This window comes from Elephas maximus, chromosome 3, assembly GCF_024166365.1.
Source record: "Elephas maximus indicus isolate mEleMax1 chromosome 3, mEleMax1 primary haplotype, whole genome shotgun sequence".
Taxonomy (NCBI): domain Eukaryota; kingdom Metazoa; phylum Chordata; class Mammalia; order Proboscidea; family Elephantidae; genus Elephas; species Elephas maximus.
In genome coordinates, this window is record NC_064821.1 from 115,852,381 (window position 1) to 115,869,651 (window position 17,271).

General features: G+C 39.8%; 1 protein-coding gene across 1 annotated transcript in view; it reads left to right on the forward strand.

The window, feature by feature from the left end:
* The first annotated feature begins 2,074 nt into the window (after positions 1 to 2,074).
* The window catches only part of LRRC7 (leucine rich repeat containing 7), a 617,060-nt gene continuing 601,863 nt past the window's right edge, over positions 2,075 to 17,271 (forward strand). Inside the window, exon 1 of the mRNA XM_049879569.1 lies at positions 2,075 to 2,433. Within this exon, the coding sequence (XP_049735526.1) occupies positions 2,432 to 2,433 (2 nt within the window). The 5' untranslated portion in view covers positions 2,075 to 2,431. The remainder of the gene's footprint in view (positions 2,434 to 17,271) is intronic.

Below are 17,271 nucleotides of genomic sequence, written 5' to 3' on the forward strand. Positions count from 1 at the left end.
GCCACTGTGTCAGTCCATCTTGGCGAGGGCCTTTTTTGTTTGTTTTTTGCTGACCTTCCACCTTACCAAGCATGATGACATGAGAAGTTTCACTATCCTTGCTTCCAAGGAGCTTTCTGGCTGTGCTTCCTCCAAGACAGATTTGTTTGTTCTTCTGACAGTCCATGGTATATTCAATATTCTTCACCAAATTCATAATTCAAATGGGTCATTTCTTCTTTGGCCTTCTTTATTCATTGTCCAGCTTTCGTATGCATAGAAGGTGATTGAAAATATGATGGCTTAGGTCAGGCGCACCTTAGTCCTCAAAGTGACATCCTTAGTGACATCTTGGTTTTCCAAGTCTTTAAATAGGTCTTTTGCAGCAGATTTGCCTAGACCATCCCTAGCAGCCCGAAAAGATGATTTTTGACCTTGAAGCTGTTAGCATTTCAAATCTAAGAACAATAGCAATTAAAAAAAAATTCTTGTTTCAGTAAACCGTTACCTTAAATCCACTGAGAAGTGGCAATTGAAGGCCACGGTCTGACTCTTTTGGCAATTTAGAGAACTAAAAGGGAAAATTCCTTTCCTTAATGAAGAAACAAAAACCGTATAGCCTATACCATTCCCCCACCAAAAAAAAAAAAAAAAGGTTTCAGGATAATTCGTAAATCATAAATACATTTTAAAAATAAGTATTCATCTGATGTGTTTAAAAAATAAAGGAAACGTCTAAATATTGTACTAATTTCATAATTCTAGCTTCATCAATGTATTTTTTTTTTTAATCTGCTGCTTATGAGAGTTTAAAAGAGAAGTGTACGAGAAGGAAGTGTCTCTGTGTGTCTTTATGTGAGATAAAAACGAGTGTGTGTGAGTGTGAGACAGAGCGTGTTGCTGGCTGGAGGAGGGGCGGTGGATGAAGGAAAGTTGAGAAATCCCTTCTTTTCTTGCACAAAGCCAGGGTAGCAACCCCGCCTCAGAATGAGGAGAAGGGGACCTAGAGCAGGCATATGGGTCGCTGCCACGTCTGACGGGAAGCGACCCGACCTGCAACCACTGACTTTTCTCCTTGGTAGCCAACAACCTGCAGCAGGAAAGGCGGGCGGGGGAGGAAACCCCGAGGAGGCGCTCCTGGCCGCCTCTTTGCTGAGAAAGCAGAAGCAGCAGCCTGAGGAGCCACGAGCGCAGCGTCACCAAACTGGTGCCGGTGGAGGGGCGCGCAGGGAGGCGTAGAAGCCCGGAGCCGCTTCTGCCGGCGAGTCGCCTGCGCTGCAGGACTCTGCGCTGTCCCAGCGTCCCCGGCCCGTCCGGGAGCTGGAGGAGCCGGCGGCCGAGCGCTGCCGGGCGCCGTGCCTCGTGCCACCTGCCTCGCGCACCGCGGGAGACACGAGGAGCCCAGAGAGCTCGGCCTGGCGTTCCACTCTCAAGAAACAGCCTGTGTCGGAGCCAGGAGAAGGCGAGCATTTCAATTCTCGGCCGGATTGGGATTTTCTTGTCACAATTTAGGGGAGCAAGAGTAGAGGTCAGAGGGATAGGCCAAAATCGCAAAAACGGCCTGAGGGTTGTGGCCGTGGACCCCCCTTTTGTTGTCGGAAAATCTCCTTGACATTTTTTACACTTTGAAGCAGCTGCAGCTGGTGTCGTCGGAAAAGGGGGTGGGAAAGAAGAGGGGGCGGGGAGACACAGCGGAGAGCCACAAGCGGCGCCTCCTCGCCTGCCAATCCCGGCACCTGTGCGCCTAGCCTCTGCACCGAGGAGGCTCCCTCTCTGGGCGAACTCCGGGCGTAAAGCCACGGGCACCCAGCCCCGGACAGCAGGTTGTGACCGGCGGTACCTGCAGACTCCCACTCCGGCCACCGCCGCCGCCTGCAGCGGCGAGAGTGCACGAACCCTCTGAGCTGCCCGCTGCGTCCCGGCCCCCGGGGATCCTTGTCCGGTAGAGGTGCCGCAGCCGACAAAGGGGGTTACGGAGTTGGGTGCAAGATTCCCTTTTCCATTTCGTCTCTTCTCCGCCCAGGATTTATTGTCTGTGGAGCCTTCTGGGGGTGGGGAGGGAGCTGCGCCTCCGCCACCGCCGCCGCCGCGGCCGCCGCAGCCGCCGCTACCGCTGCGGTCGCCAGCGCGGCGCGCAGGGCTGGCGGAGGCTGGGGAGTGGACGCGCTCTTGCCTCCCCTACCCGCGCATCGGGCTTCCCCTCGGCTGCTTCCCGCGGGAAGCTCTCCAGCCGTCTACCTGAAGGGCACTGTCATCATGGTCTAACGTGGCTCCTGCCTGGAATCCCCTTTCTCCTCCTCTTCCTCCAGCTCCTCCTCCGCCGCTCTCTTCCTCCTCCGAGGACCCTCGCACCTTCTCCACTGCGGACCCCGGAACACTTTAAGGAATAACCCCTTGACAGCTGCACCAGTGACGCTCGCGGGAACCTCATGGGCAGTTTCTCCCGCCTGCGATGTGAGTAGAACACTCTTGCTTGGTGGCCGAGGGGGCTGCGGGTGCCTTGCCACCTCCAGCAGCGGCAACCGTGGGCGCGTGAGGTGTGGGACCCTAGCGGCCGGCCGGGGGCGGGGGTGGGAGAGCGAAAGCCTCCCGCGCTCGCTTCAGCTGCTCGTGCGGTTGCCGGCAGCGGTGGCGGTGATGTGGTAGGTTTCGGGGCATTTGGAATGGGTGCTAGCCGGGTGGGTGCATGGGAGCACCGAGTGGCCTGGGTTGCCAGGAGACTTTAAAGGGTTACATGCTGAGAAAGCGAAAGGTAAAGAACGAGTGTTGAACGCTGGTGCTGGACCGTTTGTCGAGCTGAGGTTAGGCTTTGCTTCTCTTTATTATCTTGGATATCTCCAGGTAGCTTCCCCCCCCCCCCCGACCCCCGGCCGTGTCTCAGGGATCAAGCGCTTGTTCGATCGCTCTACACACACACACACACACACACACACACACACACACACACACTTGTGGCTGGTCGCACTTGTCTTTTTATCTTGGAAGATGTTGTATTACTGCCTTCGTGTCTATTTGTTTGAAAAACACAATTAGAAGATTTTTATGTTATTGGGGACCAAAGAGAAAGGGTGGGGTTTCGGAAAGGGGGGACGGTGGAGCCCGAAAGACTGGTGGACGGAAAGAAGTGGGGGAACGGTGGAGCGAAAGCTTTCTCTGGAAGTCAGGAGAACGATGCCTCCCTCCCCCTCTCCAGAGAACTCATGCCTACACATCTCCTTTGTGTTGCACCGCGAAGCTGGTGAACCTGCTCTATTCCCCGTAGCAGCGCTGGGCCCCCTTCAGCATCGTGCATCCTCACCTCGGAGTTGTTAAGCATGCAGGACGTCTTTCCGGTCCTACGTGGAAAGAAGGAGGGAGGCACATTTAACATTACGGTAATCATGGCACCCTGGCTTATCGACAATTAGATTGGCTAGCGGAGGTTTCTAGTCTTTATGTTTGTAGAGTCAAGAAGTAGGATGGGGGTGGGAGCTGTATAGAATGCCTTTTCAAACAGTGTGACTTCATAATAACGGAAATGTCTACAAAATTGCTTCATTACACTACTTCTTGGCCATCAGGGCCGAATAAAGGACCCGCCTCCGCCCTCTCCTATCTCCTCCCTCGCTGTTTTCCTCCCCACCAATTCACAAAGCGAGCAGGCTGGCGAGAGGGCGCAGCGCAAGGCGGAGAAGGGAAGGGGTCACTTTCACAACTCCAGGGAATGGGTTTCAGAAAGGAACCATCTGCGACTCCCACGTTCATTTCAAAGTTCTCCTTCAAAAGGATTCAGAAAGGGGGGGAAGGGACCGGTGAGATACAGGGATCCTCCACCTGCTCTTTTCCGTTACTTTCCCAGCACCCTTTGAACACAACCAATTTACCTGCAGTGGTAACTGGGTCAGCACGTAAATATGTGTACCTGTGTACGCTGAGATGTAGCTCTCTTGATGGATGAAAAGCAATTTGTTTGTGAGCATATTTTAACCTGGGCAAAATTTCTAAGCACAATAGAGATTTTATAGCGTGGGCGAGAAGAGTGCATTCCAGCGAAAGCAGGACACGTGATCCCTCCAACCCGAGAGATACAGTATTAGGAACTCGATTTTCTTTGTTCCAGGCTGAGCCTATGAGATCCTCAGCCTCCAGGTTGCTCAAGTCCTCCTCCTGTAAGAGGAATAAATAATAAAGTTGGCTGGAGGAGAGAATAGAGGGAAGAAAAGCACAGGTAAAGGTAAAGCACCTGTAAAGGACTTGAAATCTGCTATTTCTCTTTCAAAGCCACCAATCTCTCCCGCCTCCACCCAAGCCCAGTCCCGGCCACCCCCCTACTTAAAATGAGGGGTTTCCTTTGGGATAGGCGGTAGAAAAGTTCTGCAATCCCTGAACACGTGGGTTCTCCAGAGCCTCAGAACCTGCTGTGATTCGCGACAGAATTCTGACACCTCCCCAGTCCAAGTGTCACGCCTCCATCCAGGTGTCCTTAAGCTGACTTCCTCGGACTCTACAGGATCCACCATGAGATGTTTTTGCAAAAGACAGCAGAGCAGAACATAGTCACTACCAGTTGGAAACCATTGATCTCACTCGGGAGAGAATAAGAAACTAGGGGTGTAAGAACGATTTTTATTTTTCCTTAAAAATAGAAGTCTTGAGACTAAAAGCTATGTTGAAAATGATGTTTAGCCATGTCCTGATGCCTGTGTTTGGACTCCTGGAGAGTTGGCTAGGCCTGTGAAATGTCATGAGGTCTAGTTATTTCACAATTAAGTGGAGGTAGAACTTGCATCCAGACTCAATGTGTAATTAAAGTTACCTGGCTTGGAGATTTTTTTGTTGTTGTTACTGTCTTTTTGTTGTTGTTGTTGTTCCATCTTTTATAAGTCATCTGAATGGGCTTAAGTTTTTAAATGTGGGCTATTTCTGTCCTTTGCTGCATTACATCATACTAATATGTTAAAATGTCAGGGAAAGCAGAGTCAATTTCCATGACATATTATGAGATGAGCATTCTTTATGTATTTTTTTTAACTTGGCTGTCCAAGAAAAGACGTGTACTTACCATGGCAACCCTTACATTCTGCATCACGTGTGCCTGCACATATGCAGTTTCAGAATTAGAAACAACTTCTCAAAGAAAAGCAAACCTGATCCAATTAAAGAAGTCACATTTTATTCAGAATTTTAGCACTGCTTTAGGCAGGCATTGAAATTTTCTTAAAGTCACATTCCACTTTTTAAAGCTTTTAATTTTCCTGTTTTCTTTATAAAATATAGATCATAAAGCATTTTTGGGTGCTTGTATTTTTGTTTGCTTTGGATTTTTAAAAAATCATGAGGATATGGGTTAATATCATGATGAAGTTTTACTCTTTCTGAAAGCCACTAAATAAATATATTAACCACATAATAATATGGGTGTTAATTCTCAGGGGGTATTTCGTAGCTTCCTCTTATTTTCGGTTCATAGTACATGGTAATTATTTGATCTAAAAACCCGTTCTCTGAATCATGACTTAAAATGCCCACTATTTAGAACATTTGAAATCTTGAAGATAAGTGATGTATCAAAATGATACCTATTGGTACTATAATTTTATTTTCTGGATGACTGTGACCCCAAAGAATGAATCATACATTGTACTATATGATTAACTTTATTCCACACCCTCCTTAACACAGGACACAAAGAGTACCAACTATTGATAATTATCACTGAATTATTTCACATCATCATTAGATTCTTAGTACAGTTTTTCCTTAATGAACCATTTTATATTTAAAATTCTTCACTTTGAGAATACATACTCTTTATTGAGTGTAAAGATTTTAACAACCACACCAATACCCCAACCCCATATGTGGAGCATTTCATTATCTCTGCTAATTGTTTTGTAGAGTATCATCCATTCTTTATTGGGTGAGTCTAGTCAGTCTACAGAATTTTCAAGATGACTTTGAAGAAACTGTTAGGTCAGATCTGTGGCACAGAATAAACCTTTAGTTTTTGCCAAGCCAGTGTACCATTAAGTAATTCATATCACTAAGGAAAGACACATTGGAGATGATTCTAGAATCTTCTGAGAACCCTGAAGTTTTCACTTTGGCTACATCAGTCTTCAATGGAGAGTTTTTAATGTCTTAGGGTTAAAAAGTGAAATTTTAATATTAAACTAGTAATTTGACCCTATACTGTAACAATTTATATTCTATTCTGTGGAAGCACAAAACCAAAAAGGAGATTTGCAGATAGTACGTGTCACATACGTGTTAAAATGCTGAACTGTGCATTGTCAATGAAAACTCAAAATTAGAAGTGACACTGTAAATCAAATTTCAAATTTTAGGTAATATAAATCAGCCTCTTTCAATGCTGTAAGATAGACATAGTAATAATTGCTAATTTTTGATTCTAGTACATAACAAATAATGAGACAAAGTAGTACATGAAAAGTGGTGTGGTCAATTTATAAGAAGTATCCAACATAAACTTTTTGATACAAACCAGTTTTTCTGTTAGTGTGTGTGTGTCTGTGTGTGTAGTCACGGCATAGTTTTTTTTTTTTTTTTTTGTAAAGTATGCCATTAAAATAGTCAAATATATCTATTTCATATTTTGGAATTCTGGCAACATGCTCAGAAATCTATGAGCTCTCATGAGCAGGAACCATCAGTTGTCATCTTGTTTCTCTTACCATAGTGTATAACACGTCATCATAATTATAGTAACGACTTCCAATTACCAAACACCTACTATGAGTCAGGTGCTTTACTTTAAAATTATCCTGTCAGAAGCATTATTCTCAATATTTTAAAGATTAGAAATTGAGAATCAACGACAACAAGTGATATATCCATGCCACATAACTAGAAAGTGATGGGCCAAGCCTAAAATCCAGATTTTACTCTCGTACCTTTTTCTCCATACCATGCTCCCTTTTTGATATTTGCTAAATAACTCAAATCTGTACATCATAGAATTACTTAGCAATGAATAAAGAAAAATTTATATTTTAAATCAGCTTTTTAGAGTGATCTACATATATTTTTTTTTACATATTTTGCAGCAATGCACCATATTACTTCTGTGACCAACACTTAATATTGGCACAGAACACACTGTTGTTTATTTTCCTGGCATAATTAATTCATGGCAGAAGCATTTCATAAGCTATTAGGCTCTGTCATATAAAAGCACATTAAGGAGAATTTCAATAACACAATTTTTGATTCAACAGTTGTCAAGTCTACTTTGAAACTGTGATGATGTATTTTATAAATAAAGCTAAGGAGGGTTGTGATATATGCTATTTAAATTATTAACCATAATAGAAAAATTATAATTTGTCATTCAAAGATACATGAAAAATTATTAAATAAATTTAATAAAACAGATAATTTCCTGTGTATACCCATTTTTATTACTTTGTTCTCTGCTTGATAAACTTACTTAAAATCTCTATATAGATGTATTATTTTACTTTAATACACATGAAAGCATCAGAAGTTACCAGGGATAAAGCACTGAAATTTATATTAGCACTGACTTGTACTGCTTAAAACTTTAACAGTGGGGTAGATGCATCCATTGTTTAAAGAATTCATTTATGGGTTTCTTAAAGATAAGTTTCTTTAGTTGTGCCAGGGTTTTTTTGCTCTACATGTGGTTCAGTAAGGTTGAGAATGTATTTCACACCAAGAGCCAGTTATGTCACGACAAAGATAACATCATAACAAATTTGTTAAGAACAAGGTAAATGTGTAATATGTATGTAAATGTGTGTGTGTGCGCTGCACAGATGAAGGAGAAAATTTAATTTCCTGGTATTCAAGAGGTAAGTGACAGCTTCTCACTTATTCTCATATTACTTTTAAGTGAGAAGGTATTGGTTTTAATTATAGACAAAGGGCAGCTATTCAGAAAAAATATAAACATACCAACAGTATAAGTATTGTCACTTACGAAGTTTTCATAGGGAGAAAGAGAAGAAGGTGGAATGGTGGAAAAGAGAGCTAGCAAAAGAGAACATTGGAAAAAAGTTGAAAACGCTGTTTGACATAAGTCATCAAGAAAAAAATATACAGGATTTTAATGCTATTATCATGTTGAGAGAGATAAAACTACTTTGGTGTAATGGCAAAATGTTTTATGGCTGGCTGACTGTATTATCAAATTATTGATAATGGCAGGAAAGGCAATAAGGTTTGTATAGAGATATAGCCTAAGTGTTATGAAGACGTTTGTTGCACTAAAAAGGTGAGCAATGGGCACTAAGCTAAAAGTGTAAAGAATTAATGTGACACCCAAAACCCAGTGCTGTCGAGTGTGACACAGATAGTATAATTAAAATAATTAAAAAGTGCAAATAATTAGACTTCTTGAGTAGTAACCATTTAAATGTTCTGCATCTAATGCATTTGCCTTGTAGTTTTTGCTACTACTTTTTGTTAGCTCCATGGAGTTGGCCCCCAACTCATGGGGGCCTCATGTACAATGAATGAAACACTGTCTGCTCCTGTGCCATCTCCATGATGGGTTGGGGATCAGCCTTTGAAGTAGTTCGCCAAGCCTTTCTTCCTAGTCCATCTTAGTCTAGAAGCTCCACTGAAACTTGTTCAGCATCATAGCAACACGCAAGCCTTCACTGACAGGTAGTGGCTGCGCATGAGACGCACTGGCCAAAAATTGAATCCAGGTTTCCTGCCTGGAAGGTGAGAATTCTACCACTGAACTACCAATGTCTCTGGTTTTTACCACTAGTAAGCGTCATATAAAAAGTTGTTTTGGTTGGAGGTGTACCTTGGGTACACCTATTTGGAGAACTCCTATCACATTGAATATTTGCTGTTTAAGGTCCAGTGTTACTCTCAGTCAATGTAATTCAAGACATGAAAAAATTATCTTCCCTATTCCAAGTGTGATTAATTTATTAAGACAATTATAAAGCTATTGTAATTAAATGAAGTATCTATTTAAACTTCAAGTGAATGTTAAATATTGTCAATGTCCTTAGGGTAACTATTACTGAACATTGGCCATATACGTACCTACCTATGTACACATACAGCTGTAATCATTCTGTTTCATAATTCACACACACACACACAAACACATATACACATGTGTACACACAATCATACCATTTCACAAGTCTATAATACTTCAGAGCTAGAAAGGACTTTAAAGGGCCTCCTTTTACAAAAGAGGAAACTGTGAGGCCCAGCTAAGTGCTTTCTCTGAAGTCACATATCTGTGAGTGGAAGAAACAGAAATAGAACCAGATCTCTTGGCTTCCAACCTGTGCAGGTAAAACCGCACCACTGGAACTATTAGTCTTATATATGAGCAGAAGCCCCGGTGGAGCACAGGTTAAGAGCTTCGCTACTAACCGAAAGTTCAGCAGTTGGAATATACCTGCCGTTCCTTGGAAACCCTGTAGGGAAGTTTTACTCTGTCCTTGTTATAGAATCGCTATGAGTTGGAAATGACTTGAAGGCAATAGGTTTGTATGTGAGCAGAGTGAAAGAGGGAGAGGATCCTTAGTCCAATAAATTTGATTAATGTAGGCAGTCAATATGGCACCAACCAAAATGCGTTTGTTTTTCCTCTCATTTTTGTGTGATTTTTGGACCAAGTTTTATTTGCCCTAAGATTTTTGGACATTTGCTTTATCTTTCCAGTTTAATTTGAGTGTCTAGGCAGAGCCTAATGCTATAAATGTAACATCTATTAAGTATTCTATTTTCAAAAGGCTTTCTTCTTTTAAGAAATATGGAATAGACTTAATTTTCATTAATGTCAAAGTAGTCTAAATTTGGATACTATATCTTTTTTAGCAAAAATTAAAATATTTCAAGTTATTGATCTTTTTAGTATATTGCTAGCTTTTTTTATGTGAATATTGAATAATGGAGAAATGTTAAGTTCATTTCAAACAAATTGACTCTCATAAATTTAATAATTTCATTGAGAACCAATTAATGTATTTTCTTACAAAAAAAAAAAAAAAGAATAGAGTTATATTAGGCCTTTCCATAAAATATTCTGACATTATTTCAGAAAGTAAAATATAGTAGAATTGGAATTTGTGAGGCTGACTGATTTCTGTGATTTTTTTGGTATTACAAGTTTATATTTTGAAGAGTTCTTTTAAATATTAAGTTCCCTCTTAACTGCTAGATAGCTGTCATGAGACAAGTTTGAAATAAATATTTCTTATTTAATGTTTTTTCTAATGCTAAAATTCTAATTTTACTCTATAGGGAAACTTTGGTTACTGGGAATTTTAAGGCAAGACATTTAAAACTTCTTGCCAAAACATATTTGAACAATTATAAAACAGTTTTTGAATTATGGTGTAAATCTCCTAAAATTTAGATTTATTTTATAAACAATGAAGTATAGAAATATTTGCAAACAAAATATCGACTAAAACAAAATATACCTACATAGTCACATCAAATAATCCTCTTAGAATGCAAATTATACCTTCTTAGTGCAGCAACAATGTTTAAAATTGAAGAAAAACCACCATGACTAAATTAGCACATTAGCTATGCTTCTCATTTGTAAAATGGCTCTTATTCATGCCAGTTTTCCGTGTACTGTTCTGGGGCTCGTGGGTGTGATAGAACGGAACATATTTCTGTATCTGTGAATATAATCCCACACACGATTTTACATGACAAAATCCGAATGTCCTAAGACTAGGTATTAAACTTTAAGACAAGATGTCAGCCTCTACCAGTCCAGGGTTCAACTTACCTTCATAACGATACCTGCTTTGTCTTTCAAAATATCTAATTTTATTGAATGAGCTGTTATTTATACATGCATTATAAGTAAAAGGTGTGTTTTGTGTTTGCTTGCTTGCTTTTCCTACCCCCACATAACTAAGGTTTGCTTCCTGCAGACAAAAAGCAAGCCACCGAAAAAAACCACAGTGGACCCCAGAGTGGGGTATAAACAAGGGATCCTGAAGCAGGCAGTCATGAAAGGAGTAAGCGCTATTAACCATCCCATAATAGTTGGTTTTCAGAAAAGTCTACTCTTGCTACATTTTTGTTACAACTTTTACAGCACCTTATCATGATTAGTCGAATCGCCAGATTTCTTCTCTTCTCCTGGTAAAGGGCAGAGGCACAGGCGCACTGACTCCGATCTACCTGCTATATGACCTTCCTGGGGTGACAGTAGCTAGCCGTCGCCATTTTTTTTAAGGGCTGTGCACAGTATTTTTAGAGCCCTGTGCAAAAACCCATTCACTAAAATTATGTGGACTGTGCACGCATCACAAGACTGAAGATCCTCCCCTCACTGTTCATGCATAACTCCTTATAAAAGGAGCAAATCTGCCCTGGTTCAGCCTTAGGTCACGAGATCCTGCCTGCCAGTTTGCAAACTGTGAATAAACCTTTCTGTTCTTCCAACCCTGTGTCTGGCTGACTTCAATTCGCTAGTGTGTTTGACAAGAACCTATTAGTCGATGGCTCAGTCCCACAGTGTGGGTGCAAAACCTGATATACTTTTGTAATTTGACCAAGGAAGAAACTACTGGCACTGCTATGTATGATATGAAAAGCAAAGAAAGTAACCTTTATTAATAACATGTGGATTAACAGAATCACATTTTGTACTGGATGTGGTATATGCTCATTTGTGAAAATACCTAATATTGGAAAAACTAGAGGAAAAAGAGGTAATTGAGGATGCATTTACCTTAAAGTCTAAAATGTTCTGGTGAGTAAAAAGGTTAGAGCAAAGTTTGTATAGACTTGCTTTAAAGTCTGCTTTTCTTAAATATAAATGAATGTATGCCAACCTTTTAGTCCCCAAAACACTCTTTATGTATCCTACCCTAAATGCACTTGCTGAGCCAAGCCAGGTTGGCAAGACATTTATATTCTCTACCATTTATAAATCAGGGTGTATTCAGTCCCCAAAACATAGTATAAAGGCACCTGCTAACTGAATAACATCTCAGTCTCTCTGCAGTCAGTCTTACACGTGGAGTTGTCACTCCGTTTGACTCTGCATCTGATCAGGAAAGCCGCAAAGTTCACAGATAACGTCTCTTCTTTGCATATGTAAAGTTAGCCATAATTTTTAGACTGAAATATATTCTTAGCCTCCTTCTCCTTTTTCCTGGTAGAATTTCCTTGCAGGATCATAGTGAAGAAAAGAATACAGAAAAAAGAACATTGTAGTCGAATTACAGTATCATGGATAATTTTTTTTGTTTTAAATGTCATATAATGTTTTTAATATTATTGTTAACAATGGATAATATGGCATTTTTTAGTACATAAGATAGAACATTGTATTAGGATTCAAGAGTTATAGGCTGATGAACTCACATTGTAGTGAACTCGCATTGTAATGGAATAATAGCTCCTAGTATTTACACTGAAAATGAAGGTAACAATAACTCTAGGATGTTACACAAAATGTTTTGTACTCTCCTTTTAGATGTGAGTTAAGTAAGAAATATACCCTTAAGCTAAGTAAAGATCACTGTTAAGTTGCTAACATCTTTTTAGGGTGTTTGGCTAAATGAAAAATATATTAAATATATGAATATAGATTAATGAAACCTTAGAGTTCCTTAATAACACTCTCTACTATTTTTAAATGATTAAACCTTCAAATTGTGTTCTATCCCCTAAAGGTCACTTTAAGTTGGTCTTTTTGGGATACTTCACTACGTAGACCATTCATTCCTAGCTTTGCTGTTTAAGTAGTTATTTAAATGGCTATCTCTTTCACTGACACATATATAGGGTAACTTTGGTTTTTATCCCTACCAAACTAGCTTACAGCCTAGTGCAGAGAAAATGCTTATTGAATGAATGGAGAAATAATTTCACTTATGCTTCTGAATGCCTCTAAATGGTTGGTAGTCACCAGTACTGTTCACCATCAGTTTCTTCTCCTTTTTCCTTTGTGAGCACGTGATAGGACTAGACCTTTGAGACCTTCTTTGAAGTTAGGCATGACCGTATAACTTGCTTTGGTCAATGCAAATAGGAGTAAAAGTGAGGAGTAGAAGTATTTGAGCCCAGTGCACTATTTGCTTCTCCTCTAATGCAGCAACTGTAGAAGCAGGCATCATAATGGACCCTCTCTCAGCCTAGCCCTTAAACAACTACAGGATAATAAATATAGGCTGTCCTGCACACATACTTTGGACACATGCATGAGCAAGAAATAAACTATTGCTGTGTTGATATTTGGGGAGTTGTTTCTTAACTGCAGCATAACTTAAAAAGAGAAAGAACGAAAATTTTGCCATGGAGTTGATTCTGTAGCCCCATCTTTCCTTTCTCTCATATTCACTGAATTTAAGAGAAAGTGAAATTCTCGTGTAAGTCTAAGAACTATGCTAGTGTTTTTATGCGACTCAATAACAATGCCTCTGGTTTGTAAATCAAAGAAACCAGAACAATATATATTTTCTCATTATGTAGATTGTTTGGATAACTTTTAGAATAAAAAAAAAATCTCCCATATCTATAAGAAACTGCAACTTTTTCTAGATTTAATAAATTACACTCAAGTTCATGCATTCATTCATTCTCATTTATCAAACTCTTATTATGTACTAGGATCTATGATAAGCAAAACTGAATATAAATGTGGCCCCTATCTTCATGGACCTTACAGTCTAAAGGGGTAGATGAATCTTAAAAATTTAATCATTCCAGGGAAGGCAAAATTACAAGTTATGATAAGAGCTAAGGTGGAAAATACAGAAGTACTGAGAGTGAATAAAATGAGGGACTGAGAGTGAATAAAATGAAGGCTATGTAGCCTGTCAGGTTAGCAAACATTTAAATAAGACTTCTAAAGTAATAGGATTACACATTGACATAAAGAAAATAAAAATTCACACAACTGGACCAATAAGCAGCATCATGATAAACAGAAAATATTGAAGTTGTCAAGGATTTCACTTACCTGGATTCACAATCAGTGCCCATGAAAGCAGCAGTCAAGAAATCAAATGACATATTGCATTGGACAAATCTTCTGCAAAAGACCTCTTTAAAGTGTTAAAAAGCAAAGATGTCACCTTGAGGACTAAGGTTCACATGACCCAAGCCCTGGTATTTTCAATTGCCTCATATGCGTGCAAAATCTGGGCAATGAATAAGGAAGACCAAAGAAAAATTTATGCATTTGAATTATGGTGTTGGCAAAGAATATTAAATATACTGTGGTCTACCAGAAGAACGAATAAGTCTGTCTTGAAAAAGTGCAGTCAGAATGTTCTTCAGAAATGAGGATAGCAAGACTTTGTCTTGCTCACTTTGGACATGTTATCAGGAGGGATCGATCCCTGAAGAGGGACATCATACTTGGTAAAGTAGAGGGTCAGCAAAAAAGAGGAAAACCCTGAATCAGATGGATTGACAAAGTGGCTGCAACAACGGGCTCAAACATAGCAATGATTGTGAGGATGGCACAAGACCAGGTAGTGTTTCATTCTGTTGTACATAGTGTCACTATGCTTCAACACCTAACAACAAAATAATAGCAGTTTTTTGTTAGCCTACAAAAAGAAAGGGCAAGATAATTCCAGGCCTTTCTTCCGAGGTGCCTCTGGGTAGACTAGAACCTCCAATCTTTCAGTTAGCAGTGTATTAGGGAGGAGATGTTTGTAATAGTTTGGGCAAGACATTAGGTAGCTTCGGCTAGGGTTTGGTAGTGGAAACAGAAAGAGGCGGATAGAACTGAGACATACTTTGTAGAACCTATGGGATTCAATGCTGAATTGATTGTGGGAGGAGTTTAGTGAGAGAAAGTGGTGTATCAAGGATAATTCCCAGATTTCTGGCATGAGCAACTGGATACATGGAGGAACAATTTATTAAATGGAGAACCCTGGAGAAGGAGCCAATATATTCAAGTGTAACTAGAGATTGACACTAATATGAAGAAAATTGAATAACTGACTAACACAGAGCACACATTTATAAAACTAAACATTTACTCCTATATAAAATTACTGGAAATAAATAATTTTGTGGGCGAAATAAAGCCTCTTTTTTAAGAAAAAATATATTTTCAAATGATTGAAAATTGGGTATACATTATAGTGACTCACTTTGTATTGCTATCTTGGTTTTCTTTTAATTATTCTTTGGCACGAAAAGAAAACATGAATGCATACTCACTCCTTTTGAATACTAATTTCTTCCATAATTTTTTACTATGCTTTACAGTTTGGAAGAAACATTCTTGTTCTTTTTATACTTGTTTAACTGAGATGAGCAGAAGGGTGTTAGCCACTGGTGGAGTTTGTTTTAAGGGACCTGTTTCAAGCACTTTTTAGCATTTTTTTTTTTAGCCCTGAGCTACCCAGGGAGGCATACAGTGGATTTCTCTGGCCAAGCCTACACGCATTTGCAAGTTGTCCCCTGTGTGGTCCCTTTCTTAGAGTCCTTCACCTTCAGAATTTCCTGGTACTGAGTTATGCCAGTTAAGATACTATAAATGGCTGCGCAGAGGGTGCATTCCTAAGGGAACTCAGACTCTTTTCAATCTATGCCTACCTTTGGAGTTGTACTTCTAGCAGTTACACTCTAAAAGATGGTTTTCTTACCTTACCATAATGCCTTCAACTGGGCTGACTTCAGAGGTAATAATAGCAGTGTTACGAAGACCTTCCTGGGTCTTATTGCTGGCTTTTTTAACTTAGACAACATGCAGAGTGTTAAGTGCAGGTGTACTGATGACTATAATTTGTCTCTTCTTTGGTTGAGTTGAAATATTTTCTCAAATTTCTAAAGTAAATTACCCTTGCTATGGCCTGCTATGAAACCCTGGTGGCGCAGTGGTTAAGCGCTATGGCTGCTAACCAAGAGGTCGGCAGTTCAAATCCACCAGGCACTGCTTGGAAACTCTATGGGACAGTTCTACTCTGTCCTATCGGGTCGCCATGAGTTGGAAACAACTTGACGGCAATGGTTTTTGGTTTATGGCCTGCTAAGGAGCTCTGGTGGCACAGTAGTTTAGCACTTGGTTACTAACTGGAAGGTTGGTGGTTTGAACCCACCAGTCGCTCCATGGGAGAAAGATGTGGCACTCTGCTTCTGTAAAGATTTACATACAGCCTTGGAAACCCTATGGGGCAGTTCTACTCTGTCCTAGAGAGTTGCTATGAGTTGAAGTCAACTCAACAGCAATGAGTTTGGTTTGTTGGTATGCCCTACTATTTCCTTAGGTTGTGGGGCATTTGGAAAAAGTAACATTCACCTTGAAATTTAGGTAAACTTTAATAGCAATTCAATTTTAGCTTGAGGAAAGAGAATTTCTTATCTTCTCAAGCATTGACAGGTAGTTATGAAATAAAAGTTTATTTTATCAAAATCTGGAGGATTTGTGGAGTGATTAAGATTTTAGGAATTGATGTACTTTGGAACTTCTATCAGTTATAAAGTTATAACCAGAAATTTCCTTTAATGTTCAAAACCTTCTAGATTTTATTTTTGTTCAAGTCTACTTAACCCAGAACTTTGCATTATAACCACAGTTTATTACCTTAAATTTATTTTCACAAAGAAATTTTTGTTTTGTTTTGTTCTAAGAAATCACTGAAATTGGGAATATTTTTAATTAAAATAAATTCTTCGGAAGTAAATAAATCTTTCAGTGCTGACACCTCCATAGGTGTTCTTTTGAAACTACTTGAATTCCTACTTTAAAAAGATAACACAATCACCATTACATCAATGGTTCTCAAACATTTTTATAACTATGGAATGCTTACTCAAGTGAAATATTCCAAAAAAACCCCAATATGTAAAACAGAGACAGACTGCTGTGTTTGAAAATGACTGTTTTATATTCAAGAATTATCATGCTGAAGTAGAATTATTTTATAATTTCTGACTTGCTATTTAACGAAAACACCTTATTCCCAATTGAGGAAATTATTTTAAAAAAATAAGCATTATTTTCAGCTACAGATTATCAACAAACCCAGGGTCCAGCAAAGTCATTTGAATTGTCTTATGAATGCCAACAGGGTTACATTACTTTAGCTTGCTCTGTCTCCTTCCCCCTCCCCCACCCTGCCCCCACTGATGGAGGGGATATCCCCACAAAGACCCCCAGAGGGTTTCGCTTTATCACATCGTCAGTGTGTATGAAAAAAAAAAAAAATTTTTTTTTTTTTTTTTTTTTTATGTGAGTCCTCTCCAAGACGGAAAGGTATTTGGGACTACCAGTTCAGCCTCTTAATATCTTCTGCACCCAGCTGAATCAGCAAAATGGCAGAGAAAATGCAACTCAGGATCAATTTGAGGCAG